This window comes from Leuciscus leuciscus (assembly GCF_965113295.1).
Source record: "Leuciscus leuciscus genome assembly, chromosome: 10".
Lineage (NCBI taxonomy): Eukaryota > Metazoa > Chordata > Actinopteri > Cypriniformes > Leuciscidae > Leuciscus > Leuciscus leuciscus.
Genome location: NC_138734.1, coordinates 36,929,723 through 36,950,669, shown reverse-complemented (window position 1 = coordinate 36,950,669; position 20,947 = coordinate 36,929,723). Strand labels below are relative to the sequence as shown.

Sequence of the window (20,947 nt, the reverse complement as noted above, 5' to 3'; positions counted from 1 at the left end):
AGATCAAAGTACTGACCGTTGAGATGAGCAGCGGGATTATCATCTCCCTCCACATTCCGGCATTCTTCTGCTTTCCATCATCATCCGAGCTGGACAGAGGCCCGTGAAGAGGGTGTGCAGAGCAGACACTGGACACACAAAAAGGGAAACACAAGAAAGGGAAGATTTAATTAAGACCAGCGGCTCAAATAGACTAAAGGGGAAACAATGAAAAAAAGTTCATTTTTGAACACAAACAGCTTTGTGTTAATAGTTTCTCTATGCAAGTTTTCTCATTTCTAGTATTTTCTAAACCTTAAGGTGTGCTCTTCTCGCCTCGGAAACATAAATGGAAATGTACTAATTATATCTGTTCTGTAAAATCATTCACTTGAGAGAACAGGCAGACACTTTAAAGCAGTGGTTTTTAATGTTTAATATAGGGTGAATACTGGTAAAGTGGGACACTTTCTGATAATTTACCTTCTGCATAATGTTTTATTATGATCCAAATGTCTTAGCCCTCATATGATACTATTCTAAATAGATTAAGAGCTATACTCTAATATATAGAATAAAAAAGAAAGAAACATTAAACATAGGATGGATGACTCTTCCTCAAACAAACATGGACCCCAAACCACATTTTTCCAGGCGCTACTGTCAAACTGGGACACCTTTATTGGCAAACTGGGACACTTCAAACACATTAAATTGTTATTCGAATGTAGGCCCAATGAATTAAATACACAATAACAATATAAACAACAACAACAAAAATAATAAAAATCACTTTTTTTTAAGGAGGGGTGCAGGTACAGCAGATTCTTTCCACCCCTCCCTCCCTCCCTCCCTCCCTCCCTCGCCTGTCCACAATATTTTGTATTGGGTTTAGTTTATTTCATATAAAATAAAAAAAATTGAAATCTTCATAAACATTTCTTCTTATAGGCAAATTTTATTCCACACAGGCTAAGTTTCATTTCTTTTTGTTGAAAAGTTTTTTGCAAATATTGCAAATGTCCCAACCATCCAAGCTTGTATCCTCCATCTTTATTTTTTCTTTTCTTTTTTTTTTTTTTCTTTTTTTGAATTGGCATTGTTTTTTAAAAATCAGTTTACAATCTTTGTTGAAATATCTAGCTAGCTAACTAAATTTATGAGGGGTATACAAAAAGGGAACTCAATTCCCCCATTAGAATGACTTAAATGGCTGTCCCAGTTTGCCAGTAATACCCTGTCCCAGTTTAACAATATACGCAATAAAAAAATAAAAAAATAAAAGATTTATATGAATGTGATTTTTACAAATTCTGATTCACCATTACATCCTATAATAAAATATATAACAATTACAAATGATCCATGAGTGTTTTAATTTTTATAATCTTCAGAATGCTATGTCATTTTACTTGACCATCACGGTTCACTATAAGGTTGTAGAATATGGTGTGCCACACCTCCGGAAGTGATGTCATAGCCACAGAATCTATTTTTTTTTTTTTTTTAACACATACTTGCTTATGATGAGCTCAGTGTTTATTTTTAGTAATGGAATCATTTACATGTAAAGATAGAAACTAAGAAGCTTAACTGTCCCACTTTACCCATTGTCCCACTTTGCCAGTATTCACCCTGTTTAATATTTATTTGATGTGCCAATATAGAAATTGACTTTCAAAAAACCTACCCTGAGAAATATACACTGCCTTACAAAATGTGACAACTAGCCCCAGTCTCCCCTAAGGGCCACATAACAAACCGGATATTTCCTGAGGATCTGGAGTGTCCTCTTCCATTGACTGGACATTTTGCTGAACCTTCTCTTATTGGGTCATGACGTCATTTGATGTTGTTTATTAATATCTTTTAACACAATGAGATCACTGAGTCATGAGGAATTTTTTATATCCCACCACCCTGAGGGGGTCAAAGGAACATTAGGCTTACATGTGACATTACGCACGACCACGCCTTCTAGCGGCGGTCCGCCTGACGTCAGTGTTATTGAAAGACACAGGCCCCGCCCACCGCCGGGCGAACCGCTCTAACAAATCATTCAGCCCGTGCCTGTGAAGCAGTATTGCGGATCGCGACTGTCAGGTCGCTCATGCTGCGCACACAATCTCTCTCTGGCTGCTGACTCCTGTATCTTGGGGCACTACAGCGCGATACTGCCCGTGGGAATATACGTACCGCAAACATGTCACGGCATCAAAGGACGCCGTTGAAAAACGAGGAGAGTGTGGTGGAGGTGAAGAGCAAAGTAAGTGAATCCCATAAATGTTGCATTTGACAGCGTGCATAATGTAAACACTGCTGTTTACGCAGCCCTCCACGGGAGCGTGCCCGTAATTGGAGGGCTTTCAATCCGGCGCATCACCAGTGTAGGGGTTTGTGTACTAATCCATCCATAGAGAGAAACGCTGATGGTGCTGTATGTGTCAGACTACGAGGCGCGAGACGAGCGCGTTTGGCTGGGATCATTATGACAGCAGGTCTCTGTTCGGTTCGTGTGATGTGATATGCGGTTCTGGTGCAGTGTGAAGGACTCTATACCAATAGACAGACGTGCGCAATGAGGCGATTGGGCCCTGTTGATCGATTATGCATGTTACGTATACCAATAGCGAAGATCCGAATCCCGCAGTCCAAGAAGAATCAGATCGTAATGATGCATGTGAGAGACATTAATCATATCAGCGGAGCTGTGTACAACATCAATTCGATAAGACGCTGGTTCAGGGTCTTCATATAAAATAAATTAGCCTGTTTTCATCAATTAAAATAAGCAGGTATTAATAAGAAATAAAACACAAGCAAAAGTACAGCTATTTGGAATTCAATTCAGCTGGCACGAGGCCACAGGTGATCATAATCTTGATGATGTTAAGTGCTACAGCACTATTGCGAGTGATATTGCTCTATAAAAATTTAAATATCTCACGTTTCAGACAAATATGAACTGGTTAGTTTATGTATTTCTTCTCTGCTGGTGAAAATAGTTCCAAAAGCAGCTAAAACATTAAGCTTTGAATGTCGCCAAGCAACACAAACTAAAAGCCGGACTGGATGCTATGAGTGGAACGGAACGACCCCTGTCAAAGCGCTCTGTAATCTGCAGGTGTGTTGACAAATCAGGTCCTCCCTCGAAATCGGGTCTCTGTTAGCTCCAGCTCAACTGCTACATCGTGAAACGTGCTAAATATCACCAATCTTTAGGGCTGCCTCATAATAGTCGACCAAACGTTAGTTGATGATGAGAAGAGGATTGGTTCAGTTGGTTGACAATTTTAATTGGTCAGTTGGTTGCAAAAAAACCTGGATAAAAAAACTCTTAACATGTATCCGGTGTTGTGCCGAATTTCGACCCCCTGCCAAATGATTACCCCCCTCGTTGAAGTCAGTACCTGATTGCCTAATTCTTACCCCACCTCTAATCCTAACCCTTCCCCCACAACTAATCCTAAACCTACCAATACTAGGGGGGTAATAATTTGGCGGGGGTCGAAATTCGGCACAACACCTGTTCGACTCAACCTGCTCCGAACGGGATTCAAACCGGGTTCTCCAGCATGGGAGGGGGGTGCGCTAACAAGGACAGGGGAGTAAGGTTTACACACACAGCTCTTACTGGCCTACGTCTGTTACACTCACCCCCTAAACCTCACTCCCATCCGGGTCACGGCACCAAATGTAACCGGTCCTACTCAACCCGCTCCGAGCGGGATTCAAACTGAGGGGGAGGCCTCTTGAGGCCAGGGGAATGAGGTTTACACTCAAAGCTCTTACTGGCCTACGTCCGTTACACAGATAAATGTGAACAATTATGATGTGCATAATCTAAGTGTCTGTGCAAAGAGATTTTTTGTTTATTTGGCTTATTTTAAGTAATCTCGTGGCCCCTTTGGAAGTTTGCTGAGGCCTCCTAGTGGGCCTTGGCCCCTGGTTGAGAACTGTTGTTTTAGAAGACCATCTGTTGTTTAATAGTAGCCTATTTAAAATTTTCTCTCAATTAAAATGTCATTGTGATAAACATGTCTGTTGATCTCAGCCCATACAGATGTGTAAACACGTCTCATTTATGGGAGGAAACAATCTTTAGTACATTACATATGATGGTGCACGAATGAATATCAACAGGCAACATGGGAATAAATCTACTGTTGAACTGATATTTAAAATATTTCATGTTTTTATTACTTTCCTCATCATAGCCTCTTATTATTACTAAGACACAGACCACTTATTGTTGGCCTCTGGTGTATTGGAGTTGTTTGTTGTCAGTGTGCCCAGTATACTTATTGAAAAACCTCAACCACAATCTGCCAAACAGAGTAGCATATGTTTTATTATCTATACTTCCTTGAGAAATGTTAGGCGGGCAGTGCATAGATGTGTGTGAACTGAAAGATGAAAATAGTAAACACAGGAGGGCCGTCTAGTAGGATTCCAGTGAAGTTCCAGGCCTGGATGTGATAGTGTCTTTTTTTTATTATTATTTTTTGCCTTAACTAGCTAATTTAATAACTTGAATCTTCCTGCATGAGGTTTTGGTTTTCATAACAGGCAGTATAATGTGTTTGGTGACACTCTTTTCTTCCTGAGAGGAAATTGGTAGGAACTGTTTTCTTTTCTACTTTTCCAGCTCTTAATGGGATCCTGTCTCATATTATCTATTGCTTAACTCATTGCAAAGGCATTTTTTAGTGAACATGTAGTTTGTGTTGAGCAATTTATAGTGATGTCTTTTTTCCAAGAGGCTATTTTTTTTTATTATTGGTAAAGTATGACATGTATGACCTTTTTATCTGTATTGCTATGGTTACTGTGGTAGTGATCCCACATAACAGCTCAAATGAATATTTTTTGTGAACTCAATTTGCCGAAAATAAGATTATTATAGAGTAATTTTAGTACAAATGCAATTATTTCAAAGGTGTTGATGCCTGTTATAAAGGGGGGAGGTGATGATGTAAATGTTTTCAAGTGGGATGATGAATATGTTCAAATATGTTACGCAATGCGTGTGAGGAAAAGTAAAAATCATTTTATTGACAATTGGGAGAATTTATTTTACGTCTGTAATCTGACATATTTCTGAAAGAAACAGGATATTTAACAAGAAAAAAAAAATTAAGATCTGATTTTATCCATCATGAATTGATTGGACTATAAAAGTAGTCTTATGACAACTTCAACACAACGGTATTAAAAAAGAAAGAAGAAAACAAATATGTCTGAAAGCTTCAGTCCCTCGATGTCAATGTCCTTCATTCTTATTATCGACCACAGGAAAAATCCTTTGGTTTTATTTTTGTGAATGGGAACATGGCACCTTAAAAAAAACCATGTGACCTACTGAATGACCTTATTCAAATGATCCACAATATGATCTTCCTGTACATGTTTTGGACTAGCATTCTCCATCTCCATATGCAAGTTATTCTTCATGCATACAGGAGAAAATCTTTGGCCCAGATGCAGTTCCTCCTCATAAACTGAGCAATCTGACAGATTTTGTCCAATATGTTCAGCTGAGCTCTTGAGACGAATTCCCCATCCGTGTGTGTGTGTGTGTGTGTGGTCTGGAGAAGCTCAGCTTTTTAATGCCATTGTTCTCATCTTTCTCTTTATCTGTAGCACTTGATTAGATTGACCCTCCCTTTGTTCCTCATTGCTCTTTTTACCCTAATGGCTTCCTCAGAGCTGCAAGTGCACATCAAACAACTCTGCAGCTGCAGAAGCAAGTTAAATTGGTACAAAGAACTGCCAATGAATGTGTCTGCATGCCAAGTCACTGCCGTTTACACAACTTTTTATGCATCGTTTTGGCCATTCATTTACACGACAACAGTGTTTTGGGGGCCTGAAAACGCAAACTATTGAAAACAGGATTCAACATTTCTGACAACTATACCCTTATCGTCTCGGTGTGAACTACAAAAACGCAAATTTGCGAAAATGGTGATGTCATGCACATGCATATTACGTGTTCAGTCTTTTGGCGTGTAGTTTTTCTTTACAAAGTAACATCGCCACCTACTGGCCTGGCATGCATAATGATGCCAGTGTAAATGGCAGTGTTTTTAGTCGTTTTTGCGGATCCGTGTGAAGAGGAATCTTTTTGTCAACGTTGTTGTCTGTTTGTAAAAAAAAAAAAAAAAAAGGAAAACACTTGTTTTTAATACATCGTTGTCATGTAAACGACTAAACGTACCCTCAGTTTCAATGGGAAAATCTTTCCAGAAATTGGAATTCACCCTTCGCAGGGAGTTTGATTGACAGGCGATCTGACCAATCATAATCCGCCATCGGTAGAATCCGCCATTTTTGTCCGACAAAGCCGTCAGGAGAGTTAACAGATTAAACGTCGGTGGATTTGAACTTGAAAAACAGTGTGTACTGAACTACTGATGTCTTTCCAAAGTTGAAACAACATTCCTTCTAATGTTCATTCATGTTTATTTGATTCTATAAATTAACTAGAAGGAAGAGATGATCGGTTGATGAGCAGCTTAACTGAGACGCTACAGCGATCTGTCAGCGATCTTTATTGTTTAAATTTCTTTAAAAAATGACCAAATTTGAAAGTTGAGACTGTTTCATATAAAAAGCGCTTTGCCAGCGCTTCGCTCCACGATGTATTTTTCATTGCGTGAGAACATGGTGTGGCATGGCTTGTCGGACATAGCAACAGTAACTAAAAGGGCCGGGTCTTTGCGAATGGTCAATTGTCATTAATAAAAGTTCTAAAATTTCTTACAGGGTCGTGATCTGTCATAATTAATCTACCAAGCTAAGCGCTGTGCATCAAGAGCCTGTTTTGTGTTTATTGATATGATTTAACATGTTTGTGGTTGTCCTGCAGTTTGAGGCGGAGTACCGAAGGTTTGCCCTGAAGAAGAAGGGAGCTGGGGGCTTCCAGGAATTCTACCAACTGCTTCAGACCATTCACAGAATCCCCGGAGTGGACGTGCTGCTGGGATATGCCGACATCCACGGAGATCTTCTTCCAATTAACAATGATGACAACTTCCACAAAGCACTGTCCTCTGCAAATCCGCTGCTTCGAATTATCATTCAAAAAAGAGGTGAGTCGCTAAACTGTATGTACATTTGCATATCCTCATATGCAAAGAGGTCATTCATTAGTTGATATTGTTTTGGAGCTTGAAGGCAAAGTGTGTAAAATCGCTTGGCAAATCAAAAAGAATATTGTTTGCGATTTTTCTAGAGGTGCAGAAATCACACACTCCACCTTTAACTTTCATCTTACCAGGGTCAAACCAGGAAACAGGGGAATGTTTTTGGTTAATTTTTATTTAGATAGCATTTTGGTATTGCTAATGGGTTTTTATGATGAAATGCATTTTTTGCACACATGGAAAAGGAATATGCATGCATCATAGCTGATGCATGTTGTTGTTTGTGTTTATGAGAGAGTTGGGCATTAAATTCTATATCGTTTTTTGCTGTCATATGTCGTTATCCATATTTGACTCCGGAGGGAATAAAAAGTAATTCCACTAGTGTAATGTTGTGCATAAGGATGAGGACAGTTATGGGATATGATGAGATGTTATGATGGGTGGGCGTCAGCGTTAGATGGTGCTAGTCGGGGCCCATCTCGGTTTTATGACTGCGATGGCACTGCGCCAGCCCGAGGTGCTGAGTCTGATAGCGGTGCGGAGGAGTGATGAGCCCACACCCTTCATCTCTCTCTCTCTCTCTCTCTCTCTCTCTCTCTCTCTCTCTCTCTCTCTCTCTCTCTCTCTCTCTCTCTCTCTCTCTCTCTCTCTCTCTCTCTCTCTCTCTCTCTCTCTCTCTCTCTCTCTCTCTCTCTCTGACGCCTCCTGTCCCTCCTTGCCTATATTGTCTTTCTGTCATCTTCACAACCCTCTCGCTCTCCCTCCCGTTTCTTCATCACTCTTAATGCCTCAATGAGTTTCATTACATTTGAACCGCAGCAATGAGGAAATGCTTCTCTAATGCTATTAGGACTGTTTTTCTCGATTTCAAAATGTTCTTTTCTTTATTTCATTGTTCTGTTCGTTTACGCCACCCTTTCTAATCCACTTTGAAAGAAACTGAGCTCTATTGTTCCTAGTTTTAAAAGACTCAAAAAAGAACTATTTTATTTAGAAAAGGGATTAAATCAGATTAACGAATCTAAAATTGCATGTTAGTTATGTGAAAATGGTGTTATTTGAACATCAAGTTTCAGCTAGCCCTTACAGCGATGGATGTAATAGGACCAGAAGAAATCTGCAGGCTTTTTTTGCAGTTTCTGAAATGATTTTAAGGGAAATCTGTTGAATTTGGTAAACGTGTTGCATGGATCTAAAAGTTCATACTCTTGTTTATTAACTAAAATCATTAATCATATTACCTAAAATGTTTAATTACTAATATATTTTAAGTAATTTATTCATGTGATGGCGAATCTGAATTTTCAGCATCATTTTCAGTGCCACAGGATCCTTCAGAAATCATTCTAATATGCTTCTTTGGAGTTCAAGAAACATTTCTTATTGTTATAATCAACTACTTTGTGGAAACCATTATTTTTTTCAGGATTCTTTGATGAATAGAAAGTAAACAAAACAACAACAAAAAACAGCATTTATTTGAAATGTATGTTTTGTAACATTATAAATGTATTTACTGTCACATTTAATAGATCAATAAATTAAATCTAAATTAAAAAACAAAAACTGTAAAGCATGACAAGAGCACATTACAGAATTACTAAAACTTTAGTTCACCCTGAAATGAAAATTCTGTCATCATTTACTCACCCTCAAGTTGTTCCAAATCTGCATTTCTTTCTTCTGCTGAACACAAAAGATATTTTGAAATATTTAGGTAATCAAACAGTTGATGGGCTCCATTGACTTCCATAGTATGGAAAAAATACTATGTAAGTCATCAACATATTCTTCAAAATATCTTCTTTTGTGTTCAGCAGAATAAAGAAATTCATACATTTCTGGAACAACTTTAGTTTAAAACTTAAATTTTTCTGTAAATGATGACAGAATTTTCATTTTTGGGTGAACCCTTTAATTAAAATTGAAATAAACTTAAAATATGAAAATAAAAGCTAATTCAAAATATTAATAAATAGCCTACTAAACGTAATAATACTAAAGTAACACTGCTCTAGAAATCTTTGGGTGCAGATTCAGTGTGTGCGTAGTGATGGATAATGTCGTTTTTGGGGAAGTTATGGTGGAAATTGTTGGAGCTGTGGATGTTTGTCTGACAGAATATAGAGATGTTTTTGGCAGCCCGTCATGTATGGACTCGAATAACTGAATGTGAACAAACACTGTTAAATTTGAAGTCTTCAGTAAAAAAACAAACAATATTGTAGCATGTTTTACAAGAAAATACTTTTTCTTTTTCGGTCTTTCTACTTTAAAGAGTGTGTTCACATTTGTACTATGATTCTCTCGGTTCTTTTGGTCAGGACCAAAAAAGAAAATACATTTAGTCATGGTTCACTTGGCGTTCACACTGTAATTTTTTAACACCGGTGACCGAACATAAAATAAACTGCTTTAATGATGTAAAGTATATCCACTTGTTTGTGTGTACTAGGCAGAGTTCACACTTATTCAAATGAACCACACAAACAGCGCAATGGCACCCGAGTTCGTTTTAATCGAACCAAACATGCCAAGTGTGAACACACCCAAAATTGCACATTTAATTCAATGTGTTACTTTGCTAATTCTATGCAATTATTTGTGAAATTTACTAGCAATTCCTGAGTGAAACTTGTTTCTACACCAATTATTTTCATAATATGCTATATAGGATATATATAGCCAGTGCACTTGTACAGCTATTTGACTTTGATGAATGGGTGAATGAGAACATCAAATGTAGCATAAGGGAAAGTGGATTACTTCAGAAGGCAATGTCTTTGGCATGAACTAGTAGACAGTGTGAGTTATTTTAGGACAGACTAGTTGTTTCAGATTGGAAGTCAGCATAGTGTGTGTTTGTGTGTGTGGAGGGTTGCCTCTTGTTTGAGGTGGTTAATGTGAAATCATCTGTACTGTGAGGTAAGACATAAAAGAGAGAAAATGTGGAAAGAAAAGATAAGGTGCTTACTTGCATCCTGCAGTGGTTTCACTTTGACTTCTGCTGTCTCTTATGAATGTGATTTGTGAGGGAAAGAGACAGCAATAATAATCCAGTATTATGTAATCATAATTTGCATAACAAATAGACCTCATTATGTGTACATAGCGATAACTCCATATTTATTCCGTTTTAAATGACAAACCTTCTTCATTCATACACACCCTTGCATGATTAATCAGGGTTGGAGTTGTTGCCATTAATTGTTGATAATTACACTAATAATGTCTGTTTACATGCGTAGTTACATAAACATGGTTATATGCGTGATGTAATTTTCTGAGTATGAGAACAAATGACTTAAGTTGACATAACAACCAACTAAATATTTGTGGCTTTTCATTGCAATCACAGGGATTATTGTTTAAATTGATGTTTGAAACCACATGCATAAACCATGAAAACAGCCACTTCTGCAGCGTGTGTGTGCGGATGTGTGTCTCCTCACACAGCATACAGTGTGAGGAGGACAGACCTCTTGTAAGAAAATGACTTTGAAGAAAGACCAAAATTTCTAGAAATGTCTTTATTGAAGTAGATACACTGTAAAAAATTTCAAGTGGCCGATAACATCTAAATTTTTCAATTGGCCCAAGTGAAATTCTTGTTGCAATAGTCTGTTAACATTGGCTCAATGAGAAATAATACGTCAGACTAATTGAAAAATGTAGATGTTATCGGTCACTTGAAATTTTTGACTTGGGGATGTAATTTTTTTTTACAGTGTAGGAACTTTACTTGTTTAGCTATTACTTGCACTACGTTTAAAAGTTTGTGGTTGGTCGGTAATATTTTTAGTCTCATATGCAGCGGTCGCATCAGTTGCACCGACTTAAGGATGGCTCTGGTGGAAACCTTTTTTTTTCAGGATTCTTTGATAAATAGAAAGTTCAAAAGAACAGCATTTATTTGAAATATAAAGTATTAATTTCTTTAAAATAAAATAAAAAGTCTCACTGATTCCACTCTTTTGGACGGTAGTGTAGCATATATAGAAAATAGCTGCACGGAAGTGTTACCAAGATGGACTGACTTGCACTGAAAGTGACTTTGAACACACTGAGAAACCATTGAAGAGATATATATATCCGCCTGAGCCAGTCATCACTCACCAGAAAGTCCATTATAGTACCTTCAAGGCCATACGACTACATTTGCCCTGGAAACTGCTCAGAAATATCACTTTGCACCATGTACCAAAGTGACCGACAATTTAGCACCACATTCCAGTGTGACTGAAAGGCAGTTCATCCAAAAATTAAAATTTTAATGAGTTGAGTTTATGAGTTGAATTCTGATTTGAAAAGACTCCCTTCGGTTTGTGAATAAATCATATGGTACAATTTATGAACTGAATCAACGGATTTGTTGAAAACATCTGGAACAAGGACAATTCATTAGCTTATCTGGTTCTTGAGTTTAAGGTCGGCCTAGAATAAAAATTCATCCTATCATCCATGCATGTGTTTATTTCATTTATTTAAGCATTTTGATCAAAATATCTTATGGCCAAACAACGGACTTCTCTCAGGGCTGGATGTGTGCTGGACTCCACTTAAATTCTGCCATTTTCTTACAATCAACTGCAAATTCACCTTCAGATCTTACTTCATCCAATCAACAACCGATGAAAAAAAAAAAAAGTCCCACGCTACATTTCTTTCTTTTTCAATAATCCATTTCACACAGATGTACTTCACAATACAGAAGAAAATATCTGTTGCTTTTTCCGTTGAACATTGAAAGGGAACATTGAAACATGTGCAGTGTCGTGAACAAGTCTTGGACTGCGTTTGTAGTAATTTTGGTGGTTTCTTTGTCATTTTTGGAGCTTAATAGCTGTGTATGAACTCCCATTGAATAAAATAGAGCTGCATAAAGATTCTTAAATTCTCATTTTGAGCATACTGAGGTCATGACGGTAAGAAAATATGACAGAATTTTCACATTTAGGTTGAAGTGATGTTATTTGAAGTACACTGCCTGTCAGTTCACACCTTGTTTATGCAGATAAGTGTTTCCCTGTTGTCCTCAGTCTTGTGTCTTGTGCTTGTTAAAGCTGACAAGTTTAGTTATGAAATGCTCACTGTGTGCAGCTAAAAGTATTAGTAAACGCCTATTTTTCTATTTAAAGAATAAGGCGGCTTTAGATTAGCCCCCCTTGTCCTTGCACCAGCTCCCTTCCCAGTGCTCAAGAACCCTACTGCAGATTTCTGGTAGCTTGCCTTTCAGTGCGGATCTTTTAATCAAGCCCTATTTGAAGCAGGGGGGAGGAAAGCCACATTTCCAGAGAGGGCTTATCGCTGTGGCAGCCAGGAACAGTTTTTAGAGGGGCTGTCAGTGGGTGATTACAGCTTCATCTTCTCCATGGGAGAAAAATCTGGGTTTTGCATCACGTTTGCCTCTAGTGTAACGGAGGCAAGCTCGTAAATAGGCGTGCGAATAAACCTCACTCCCCTGGCCTCAAGAGGCGCACTAGCAACTGACGTTAGAGGCTGTGGTCTTCAGTGTCCTTGTTAGCGCAGAAGACGCCGATTTGAATCCTGCTCTGGGGTGCGTTTCCCATACAACGTATAGTACGATGCATCATTGAAGAAATCAACTAGCTAGTCACGACTGTTTCCCGAAACCGTATTGTCGCAAATTGGTCATTCAACCACATTGGTAAATGATGTCGTGCATGTGGTGGAGTAATAACTTCTTTTAATGAATCAGTTTGAGATTAATGCTAGATGTTTTGCTATAAATTACGGACATGGCATCTGAGGACTATTTCTAATTTTTCTGTTAGTTTGCTTTATTTCCAGATTCAATCATAGGCTCGTTCTTATGTACTAGAGCACATGCGCACTATTCAAAAACTAGTTGAATTATGCTGATAACTACCGAACTTGCGACCATAGTGTGCTAACAATGCTTTTGGTGAAACACACTTCTGAGCGGTGCGAGTAGAACCGGAGGGGTTGCATTAGTGCCGTGACCCGGATGGTAGTGAGGTTTAGGGGGGTGAATGTAACGAAGGCCTGCCAGTAAGAGCTGTGCGAGTAAACCTCACTCCCCTCAAGAGTGAATGACACTAGAACCGGTTACACTAGCATTAATGTGGCTTACTATGTTTAATTTGTAGAGTACCCACAATTCCCATGTACTGCTGTGCTTATTGTTTAGATCACTAAGCTCGCCTTCACTCCTTCCACCTTAGTCTTTATTAATGTACCTAATTACCACAGCTCTGACTCTCTTCAGACCATGATAAAAGCATCTGGGTGACAAATGCTTACTTTACTTCCCTCTGATCAGTAATACTAGATAACACCAGTTCATTTTACGGCTTGGTGCTTCACATGAACTTCCCCTATAACTGTAACTGTGAGGTTATTCAAGAGACTAGGGGATACTGATGTAATTTTACTGTGTAGTGCTAGTGCATTTATTGAGGTATTTTAGCTTATTAATGTAGCTCAGGGGTGCCCAATCCTGTTCCTGGAGATCTACCTTCCAGCAAAGTTCATCTCCAACCCTGATCAAACACACCTGAAACAGCTAATCAAGATCTTCAGGAGCACTTGGTAATTACAAACGGGCGTGTTGGACAGGTGCTGCGGGTAGGTAGATCTCCAGGAACAGGATCGGGCACCCCTGCTGCAGGTTATATGACGTCTGATGGTCGACATTGTCAGCAAAACAACAGGCACTAACAACTGGCGGGACATGTTTTTAGGAATGTGTTTTTAAATGCATCAGCGTGATGATGACGCCTGCGCATTTGAACAGAAAACGCCGCCCATCTGGAGAGCAACTGTGCGGCTGAACGTTTAATATGGATATCTGCAAATGGCCGTGTTAGATTTATATGGCGAGGAATAGTTCACATAAAAACGTAAATTCTCATCATTTGAATGTCCTGAATGAATGTCATAATTGACAAAAAGCAGCATGACAAAGCATAGTACTCCACCAGATGCCAGGTTTGACATCAATGGTTCTTGTGACCAAATTGGATTTTGTTTCCATTTTCAGTGAGTCATTTTTCTGTTCATCAGAGGCATCAAAATACTTGGAATATAGTTCACAAGTCATATGGACTACTTTTGTTTTGTTTTTGTCATTTGTGTTGCTTGACAGACCTGATCACCATTTATTTTCACTGTACAGAAAAGAGTAGCTTTAACATGCTAATAAACATTGCCTTTTATGGTCTGTAAAAAATGTCCTGTTTAATTTACAGGGAAAAATACGCCAACTAGGGTTGAAAATAAACTTTATTTTTTTACAGTGAGTGTACTGAAGAAAAAAAAGTCATACGGGTTTACAGTATGAGAGTGAGTAAATGATGACAGATGAATTAATTTTCATTTTTAGCCTAACTATATAACTACATATAAGGCAATCTGACAAATGTTTGTAAAAAAAAAAAGGTAAAATGAATATATTGCTTTATTTGAACTTCAGGCAAATTAACTACAATATTTGAGTTTGAGTTGCATTTGGGTTTACATACTTGTCTATTCAATGTTTACAATAATCCCAGTAACACAATCACGCAGAAAGCGAGAACAAACACAGCTGTTTTTAAGGTTTTCTGCTAGCCATAAATGTAACACGCTGGTCGTGAATAGATTGATTGACACGAGGACGTGATGTATCCCGTGAGCTGGTGGGATTATCAGCGGTCCCTAATCAGATCTCGACCCCATCCGCATATCTCTGATTGGGGCTTTTAGACTGAGACAGAGATTGATCTGGCTTTTAGTATGAGCTCATCCCACTGAGTGGTCATACACTCATTCACCCCAGCAGATAATGGTGTTCCCTGAGCAGATGGGGACCAGTTACACACAGCCATGCAACTTTTGGGGGGACCAATAGGGAGAAACACAAAATTTGTATTGCAATAAATTATTTCAGAGTAGGATATATAATCTCCCCTGCTATGAATCTGTCATGGTTTGATATAAGTCATGCCATCACTCTTGATTTAAATTTTTTCTAATACTTTATCAAGGTTCATTGAGCGGTGTGAAGGAAGTGTTTACCCTCCAGCTAAAAGTGACGAAGCATGTGATTGTGTAAACGGGTATGATGGGTAAATGGAACAAACAGACACATCCCCTAGTTTGTATGACATTATACTGCAGAACATATATATATTTTTTTTTAAAGCAAGAAAATTTGTGAATTAGATTGATTATTATTAATCAATCTAATTTAAAAGGTAAAGCAAGGTTGTGGGTCGTTTCCCAGGAAAGAAACCAAAATAAATCTACTATTTTAGCCGCTTTGGGGAAAAACGTTTGTAGTAAGAGTGCAGAGTTTCAAAATTACTTATTCGTTTCATGAAACTTGCGATATATACTGTATATATTAAAAAATGAATGAATATATAACATTTCCTGCCGCGGTGAAAATGTAAAGATCTTATATACTCTTTTCATAGAAGTGGCAGACTTGACACAGAAAGAGAAATCTCAAAGAAAAGATGAGGAACAGAAGTGTAACAAAGACTCTGGGTTTTTTAACTGTCAAAGCTCTCTAGGTTTTTTCTCCACGTTGAGAACGCATGGCTAATAAGACAGGCACTTCAAGAGAGACCTCAGAGCCTAGAGATGTTTTTTTTGTTGGCTGTCACACCTCAAGAGTGCACAGAGGAAGATGTGTGTGTGTTTGTGTGTGCGACTATATTGAATTCAAGAGAAACTCTGTGTCTTATTAGTAACTGGCACTGTCTATAGGCAGAAACCCCTTTGAAGCAAAATAACTTTCTGTACTATCTCCCTTTTCTCAAACATCTTGGTTGAATGAGTCGAGTGTGTGGCAGTGTGTCCTCAGCTAATAAGTGAGGAAAATATTATGTGGCATGCAGGTGTAAATCCCATTGGCTTTATTGCTGGTTTTAGAAGGAAGTGGAAGAATGGGAAGGATATTTCCCCACATGCCCATTCTGTGCACAATGATCTGAGGATTCAGCAGCTGTTCTGCACCCTAGGGTGTGTGTGTGTGCTTGCGTGCGTGCATGTGTGTGTGTTTTCATGCCTGCACTTGTTTATGCTTAATGACTTCGCTATGTATAGTACACAGGGTTATCTGGATGGCATGTCGATGTACCATGCTGTTTTTGTTTTGACATCTTGGATGATATGGAAACATCATCTCAACTGTTACCATCAAAAATAATCCATTTGCACTGTGCTGCTTTGAAAGTGCTCCAAAAAAGAGTCATGAAAAACAGATGACCGAAAAGGAAAGAAAAAGAAAGAGCTCCAGTGGAAAGAAAGATACTGTAACATGTTTTGTATTTCAACACTGTTTCATATTTATCACATTGTCTTTGTTTCCTGTTGTAAGGACATTTGAAGGAAGTTCACCCAAATGAAAGTTCTGTCATTTATTTTCGCACCCTCAAGTCGTTCCAAAACTGTATGTTACTATTTTTCCTTGAAAAACAAAGGGAGAAATATTGAAGCACTTTCCGTTCAAGGACAGTTCATATTGACCTAAGCTGTCAAGCTTCAAATAGGTCTAAATCAGTGGCGGCTATAGTGGCTTTTAAAATGGAGGAGGCACACAAAATTTTAGCGGTCGGATCCCCTCACAATGATTTTTAATTTCTTTTTAACTGCTTTAAAATGGCTTTTTTTGTCAATTTCTTTTTTGCCGCCTTTTCCAGCCTATCACTTGAAGCAAAAAGCCATCCTCCTGTCCTTTAAATGTCCGTTCGGGCGTTTAGTGAAGCTGATTGCTGGAGCCTATATCTTAGCTTAACCTATATCTTAGCGGAGCCTATATCTGAGCTTAGCCTATAGATGTGGGGTCTTGCTTCATTTTTAATTTGTAGCTGTTGTTCGAATGGTAGTTTGATCAATTTGTTTGCGATCAAATATTCAATACCTTCTCTACTCTCCATACGTAGTTGGTAATGGTACATCAGCGGTAGCAGTTCAAATGAATATCACGTAATTTACGTCTCTTCGATGGTTGGTTGATATACCGAGGAAGGCTAGCCTCCTCTGCCATGTTACTGTCCTAAACACTCCTAATCGCTGAAAGCAAAATACTCTGGTGATTGGCAAAAAAAATTTACCAACAGAGGCACAAATCTCCGGCTATGGATTTGCCTCCCCCATCCCTTATTTCATTTCATTTCATTTCATTTCATTTCATTTCATTTCATTTCATTTCATTTCATTTCATTTCATTTCATTTCATTTCATTTCATTTCATTTCATTTCATTTCATTTCATTTCATTTCATTTCATTTCATTTCATTTCTTTCATTTTCATTTTATTGTCCACAATGTGGAAATTTGCCTTCGGTCTCATAAAAACCACAATCAAACCAACAACAACAAAAACAACAAGAACAACAAAACTAACACACAGACATCTTCAGGGCAAAATGCAGCACAGCAGTAGCAATTACGTTACAATACATCAACGGGACGTGTTGTTCAGCGTCCGAATTGCATTAGGAATAAAGGAATAAAAAAAAAAAATGTATCCCATCAGACTCGCGTTTCACAGATTCGGCACATTCGGTGGTTACACTGAAATTATAATCAATAAAAACACATTCTGAGACATGAAATGAATTAACTGTGAATTTTGTTAACATTAAATCGTCCTTCTCCCATTTTTACCTCAAAATTTTAGGTAGGCTGTGCCTCCCCTGACGAGCCGCCACTGGTCAAAATAACACCTTAAAAGGACCATAAAACAAGTCCAACTAGTTCAAATTGTGTGCTATATTAGAAGTCTATAGGATAGCTTTATGCAATTAACAGAAATAAAATGTAGTTTTAGTCACAATTTAATTTAATGTTTCAATTCAAATGTTGAATTGAACATCAAACCTGGTGCAATGCATTGATGTCATTGTAAAAAGCATATAATAATACTTTTATTCAGCAAAGATGCATTAAATTGATCAAAAGTGACAGTAAAGACTTCTACATTGTTACAAATGTTTTCTATTTCAAATAAATGCTGTTCTTTTGAAAGTTCTATTTATCAGTATCAGCCAATGATCACATTCTATGATTTATGTGTTAATGTCAAGCCCTGGTCATCATGTCAAGCATGGAAAAATAACAAAGTAAATCAATAAATTGCATCACTTTTTCTGGGGGTTTCCCAGCAGTGTTGTAACATAACCTCCAAAAATGATCAAAATCTATTTTCTTCACAATTTGAAAGTTTTCTATGAGACCATGTACAGTACTTGATGGTACCTTGTTTTTTTGTAGAGTTACTAAAAGTAAGCCATTACTTATATGCCATTAGAAAATCATGTGAAATCATTAAAATGCCTTCAGGGTGTAGACAGAGAGCTGACTTATCACGTATATAAAGCTTGAATGATCGGGATCAGGATCAACATCGGCCGATCATGATGACAAAAAATCGGTGGTCGTATTGGCTCCAAAAATCCGGATCGGAGCATCTCTCATTTCTAAAGCATCATTTGACACTACATACTGGAGTATTTTACTGGAGTATTGGAGTAAATTAAAATTGTAATAACTTTTCACAATGTTCCTGTTTTTACTAATGCAGGATGAGCATAACATACTACTTCCAAAAACATAAAAAGATATTTCCGACCCCAACATTTTGAACGGTAGTGTAGCTCCACGGCAGAGAACTATGGTAGATATCAAGAATGTCTTGTAAGAATAATGGCTTAAATGTTGGTCAGTTTCTCCCATAATGTTAGCATATAGCTTCAGAAACTCCCATTCCCATTTACTTTTATATTAAAAAGCGTCCAGGGTATTCTTCAAAAATTCCCCTGTTGTGTTCCACAGAGGAAAAAAACATGAGGAAGTATTTTGGGTGAACTCGTCCTTTTAAGAGCCAAATCTACAGCCATGAGAGGTGATCAGTCCAATATTTACTGTTTTATCAGTGCACATCTGCTTTACTGTTCCCGACAGGTCAGTAGCCGGTACAGGTATGATGCCAAGACAATCAAAGAGCAAATGAAAGCAAAAAGGATGGATTTACCGGTCTCCTCCACACTCCACAAGTGACTATCATACCGTAGTGAAGAACAGAGCGCGAGACAAACACAGGGGAGATTCCGTGACAAGAGATTACATTGCTTCCATTTTTAACTGAGTACTTGCTAAACTGGTTGTGGCTAATGTTAGACTGGGTTCTGATAGTGACCACTCCCTGGATGACACGCATGTTGTTTTATAGGTTTATTTATAGGGCCGTTTGTGAGACACTATGCAAAATTGTTGAAAAAGTCAGAAATATGCATTACGTCAAAAAGTGAGAAAAAGCACAGAAATGTGTGAAACATAAGGGTGTGTGCTGCGCTCGAGAGGGACGGTGCAAAATAAAAAGAATGCTTGCTCGACCTTCCAGCTGTTGACACGCGGATTATGGAGAGAATGCGAGCTGTTCGTATAGTTGCTCTGTAGTCAGCGGTGTTGCTGGGAATAGCTGTTTATCATTCTTTCCATTCAGAACAGCATTTAGCAGTGCAAGCATCACCACATGAATGGTCCAGGAGAACATATGAGAAGAGAAGAGGATCTTTCCGTGTCAGTGTTATCTCATAAACCACAAAGGTTGGAAGGGGAAGCTGTGTTTCCTCATCACCTCGAGGAGGAAGTCAGCATAGGAAGTACTTTTTGTTTGATTGGGAGAACTTCATTTTACCATTCCCTTTTTTAACTAAGTGGGAGAAGCAACACAAAAGCATGTGAATTCAGATTATTTTGTGTGTGTGTATGTCTGTAGTATCATATTTAGGATTACGGCACACAAAAAGAGAACATCCTGCTGTTTTCCAAGCTCCAAATTTGACCAAAAAAGTACATATCATAACAGTATCAGAAATATACAGTAGTTGCCCCCACTTGAGGGTATATTTAGGTGCACTTTTGTTTAGTTGCTTTTTTAGCACATTTTTCTTCTTCTAACCACAGCAAATAATTAAATCAATTAATTGGAATACATTGTTAGTATGAGAAATTGTCTCTTTTATCAAATCAACATCAAATATGAAAGTACTGTAAATATACTCTACTATTCCAAAGTTTGGGATTCGTAAGAACGAATGAAATTGACACTTTTATTTAGCAAGGACGCATTAAGACATTTTTAATGGTATTTTTAATGGTATTTTTTGAAGTTTCAATTCATCAAAGAATCATGAATTGTTTATCATGGTTTCCACAAAAATATTAAGCAGCACAACTGTTTTTAACATTGATAATAATAATAAATGTTTCTTGAGCATCAAATCATCATATTAGAATGATTTCTGAAGGATCATGTGACACTGAAGACTGGAGTAATGATGCTGAAAATTCAGCTTTGCATCACAGGAATAAATTACATTCAGTTATTTTTAATTAATAATATTTCACAATATTACTGCTTTTACTGATCAAATAAACGGGTAACACTACAAAATTAACATTAGTTGATATTAGTTATCTCTACTTTAACATGACATGAACTAAGAATAAACAATACTTCTTCAGCATTTATTAATCTTAATGTTGACATTTACTAATACATTATTAAAATTAAACATTGTTTTTGTTAACATTAGTTAATGCACTGTGAACTAACATGAACAAACAATGAAGAACTGGATTTTTAGTTACTAACATTAACAAAGATTAATAATATGTAACAAATATATTGCTCTGGTTAGTTCATGTTAGTTAATACATTAACTAATGTTAACAAATGAAACCTTATTGTAAAGTGTTACCAATAAATGCTTTTTTCCCCTTCATATTAGCAATAGGCTACATTCACCAACTTTCACCTCTGAGGTCACTACAGGATC

General features: G+C 37.6%; 1 protein-coding gene across 2 annotated transcripts in view; it reads left to right on the top strand.

Annotated features, from left to right (window-relative positions):
* The first annotated feature begins 2,031 nt into the window (after nucleotides 1-2,031).
* pard6a (par-6 family cell polarity regulator alpha) overlaps nucleotides 2,032-20,947 on the top strand; it is a 32,688-nt gene continuing 13,772 nt past the window's right edge. For both annotated transcript variants that reach the window (XR_014209357.1, XM_082182590.1), the window contains exons 1-2: nucleotides 2,032-2,245; nucleotides 6,851-7,073. Coding sequence is in view for 1 of the 2 variants with exons in the window: in XM_082182590.1 (XP_082038716.1) it covers nucleotides 2,183-2,245; nucleotides 6,851-7,073 (286 nt within the window). In the remaining variant the exon portion in view is untranslated. The remainder of the gene's footprint in view (nucleotides 2,246-6,850; nucleotides 7,074-20,947) is intronic.